General features: G+C 47.0%; 1 protein-coding gene across 1 annotated transcript in view; it reads left to right on the forward strand.

Moving 5' to 3' along the window:
* LOC134449772 (potassium/sodium hyperpolarization-activated cyclic nucleotide-gated channel 2) overlaps positions 1–2,500 on the forward strand; it is a 43,748-nt gene that overhangs the window by 32,679 nt on the left and 8,569 nt on the right. Inside the window, exon 6 of the mRNA XM_063199880.1 lies at positions 453–599. Coding sequence (XP_063055950.1) covers positions 453–599 — 147 coding nt within the window. The remainder of the gene's footprint in view (positions 1–452; positions 600–2,500) is intronic.

Consider the following 2,500-nt stretch of genomic DNA (forward strand, 5'->3'; position numbering starts at 1 on the left):
CAAGTGGTGCTGCACAATACAACAGCTCTCTGTGTTGTGTTCTGTAAACAGGACTTAAATTTTAACTATTTAAAAAAATATGCGAAAGACCCACTAATAGTAGGCTATGTTATTATTGCAACAGTATGGTAACAATGTGGGAATTACACCTTTTAAACAATGTGTTTATATGTTTATAGCTATTTTAACAATTAAGATTTTCAGTCATTGTTGGGGGCAGGGTTTCATGATGATGCTGCTCCCTCTCAGTTGCTGCCCTGGGAAATTGCCCGGTCGACCTGCCCCTGGTATGAGAGCAGGTTTGTAATGCGTTGGCTGTGTGTGTGTCTGTGTTGTATGTACAGCACGAGAGCAGGATTGTGATGCGTTGGCTGTGTGTGTGTTTGTGTTGTATGTACAGCACGAGAGCAGGTTTGTGATGCGTTGGCTGTGTGTGTGTCTGTGTTGTGCAGTATAAGCAGGTGGAGCAGTACATGTCGTTCCATAAGCTGCCAGCTGACATGCGGCAGAAGATCCACGAGTACTACGAGCATCGCTTCCAGGGCAAGATGTTTGACGAGGAGAACATCCTGGGGGAGCTCAGCGAACCACTCAAGGAGGTGCAGTATGGTTCTCTCCTCCTCCTTCTCTCCCTCTCTCCTCTCTTCCACCTTGGCCATCTCCTCTCCCTTTATCCTCTCCTGCTTTTCCCATGAAAACAGCTACTGCGGGAGGTCAGTCAAACCACTCTCTTAAGGAGGTACAGTATTATTCTTCCCCCGTCCCCCTCTTCTCCTCTCTTTCTTCTTTCTTCTACTCCTCTCCATTTCTTTCTCCCTACTTTCTCCCTTGATCCTCTTGATCCTCTCCTTCTTCTCCCTCCTCCTCCTCCTCTACTTTCTCTATCCTCTCTCCTTTTCAATGGGAGCGTCCTAAGGAGCTCAGCTCAACTCTCCACTCAAGTAGGTGCTCTGCTCTCCTCCCTCTCTTCCTGCTCTCCTCCTCTCTCTTCCTACTTTCCTCCTCTCTCTTCCACTTCTCCTCCACTTTCTCTATTCCACCGCCTCTGTCGTCTATCTCGTATTCATGAGGAGAACATCATGGGGGAGCTCACCGGTTCACTCAAGGAGGTAGGCCTACAGTATGACTCTCTCCTCCTCTCCCTCTTGTCTTCTCTTGTCTTCTCCCTCTGTCTCCTCCCTTATTTCCTCTTCTTTCCTCTCCTCCTCCTTTTCTCATTCTCTTACTCATGAGGAGAAGATCCTGGGAGAGCTCCGCGAGGAGGTACAGTATTGCTCTTCTCTCCTGTCCACTCCTGTGCTCTTGTCTCTCTTTCTCCCCTATCTTCTCCTCTTCTCCTCCTGTCTTTTTCCTGTCCCTCTGTCTATCTCATATCCCATGAAGAGAACATCCTCAGCGAACCACTCAAGGAGATACAACCCTCTCCTCCTCTCCTCTCCTCTCCTCTCCTCTCCTCTCCTCTCCTCTCCTCTCCTCTCCTCTCCTCTCCTCTCCTCTCCTCTCCTCTCCTCTCCTCTCCTCTCCTCCCCTCCCCTCCCCTCCTCTCCTCCTCTCCTCTCCTCTCCTCTCCTCTCCTCTCCTCTGCACTCCTCTCCTCCCCTCCCCTCCTCTCCCCTCCTCTCCTCTCCCCTCCTCTCCTCCTCTCCCCTCCTCTTTTTCTCTCCTCTCTTCTCCTCTTCTCCTCTCCTTCCCTCTTCACCGCTCTCGCTCTCGCTCTACCCTCTGTCCTATTCCATGGGGAGAGCATACTAGGGAAGCTCGAAACACTGAAAGAGGCACAGCTGCCTGCTCGTGTACTCCTCTCTCCAGCGCCCATTCTCCTTCTCCTCCTCCTCTCCTTTCCCAGATTATGCTAATGAATTGTCATTACATTAAACCCAATGGTATTGAACCGAATTGAAATCATAAAATTGAGTTGAACTTAGGTTAATCTAATTGTATCTAATCAAATTCAAATTCCTCTGTCGCCCCATTGTCTCCTTGTTATGGCTGTCTGAGTTTTACTTGTTCTGTTTCTGACTGCTGTGCTGATGCTGGATAAACTGTAGGTGGCACCAACTCACTCTGCACTGCTCTCAATCACCTGCCATGGTGATGCAGCAGTTATTTTTTTCTCCTTTGAGTGATACTGAGTAGCCCCTCTTCTATTCCCATGTTATTATTTAACATGACCTATGCCCTTCCGGAGAAAGCAGAATAGATGAGAAAGCTCACTCTGATTGGTGCCCATTGTAGCCAATAAGCTTGCAGTTCCACCTAGTTGGCGAACACAGTTACTGTAAGTGAAAAATGAATGGAATAGGTCTAAATCCTAAAATATATTCTACTCCAATTTCCAGTCATAAATCTCATAAATGTAAAAAAAAAAAAAATCCTGTTAAGAGCTGTGGTTAGTATTATTTAAGAAGCTGTATTGTAAAGTTTTTTTGGATGTTTAGTTTTTTAGTTTTGCACCAGGGCAGAAGATTTCAGGGCAAAATTAATTTTAATATTTCAGGGC

This window comes from Engraulis encrasicolus, chromosome 5 (assembly GCF_034702125.1).
Source record: "Engraulis encrasicolus isolate BLACKSEA-1 chromosome 5, IST_EnEncr_1.0, whole genome shotgun sequence".
Lineage (NCBI taxonomy): Eukaryota > Metazoa > Chordata > Actinopteri > Clupeiformes > Engraulidae > Engraulis > Engraulis encrasicolus.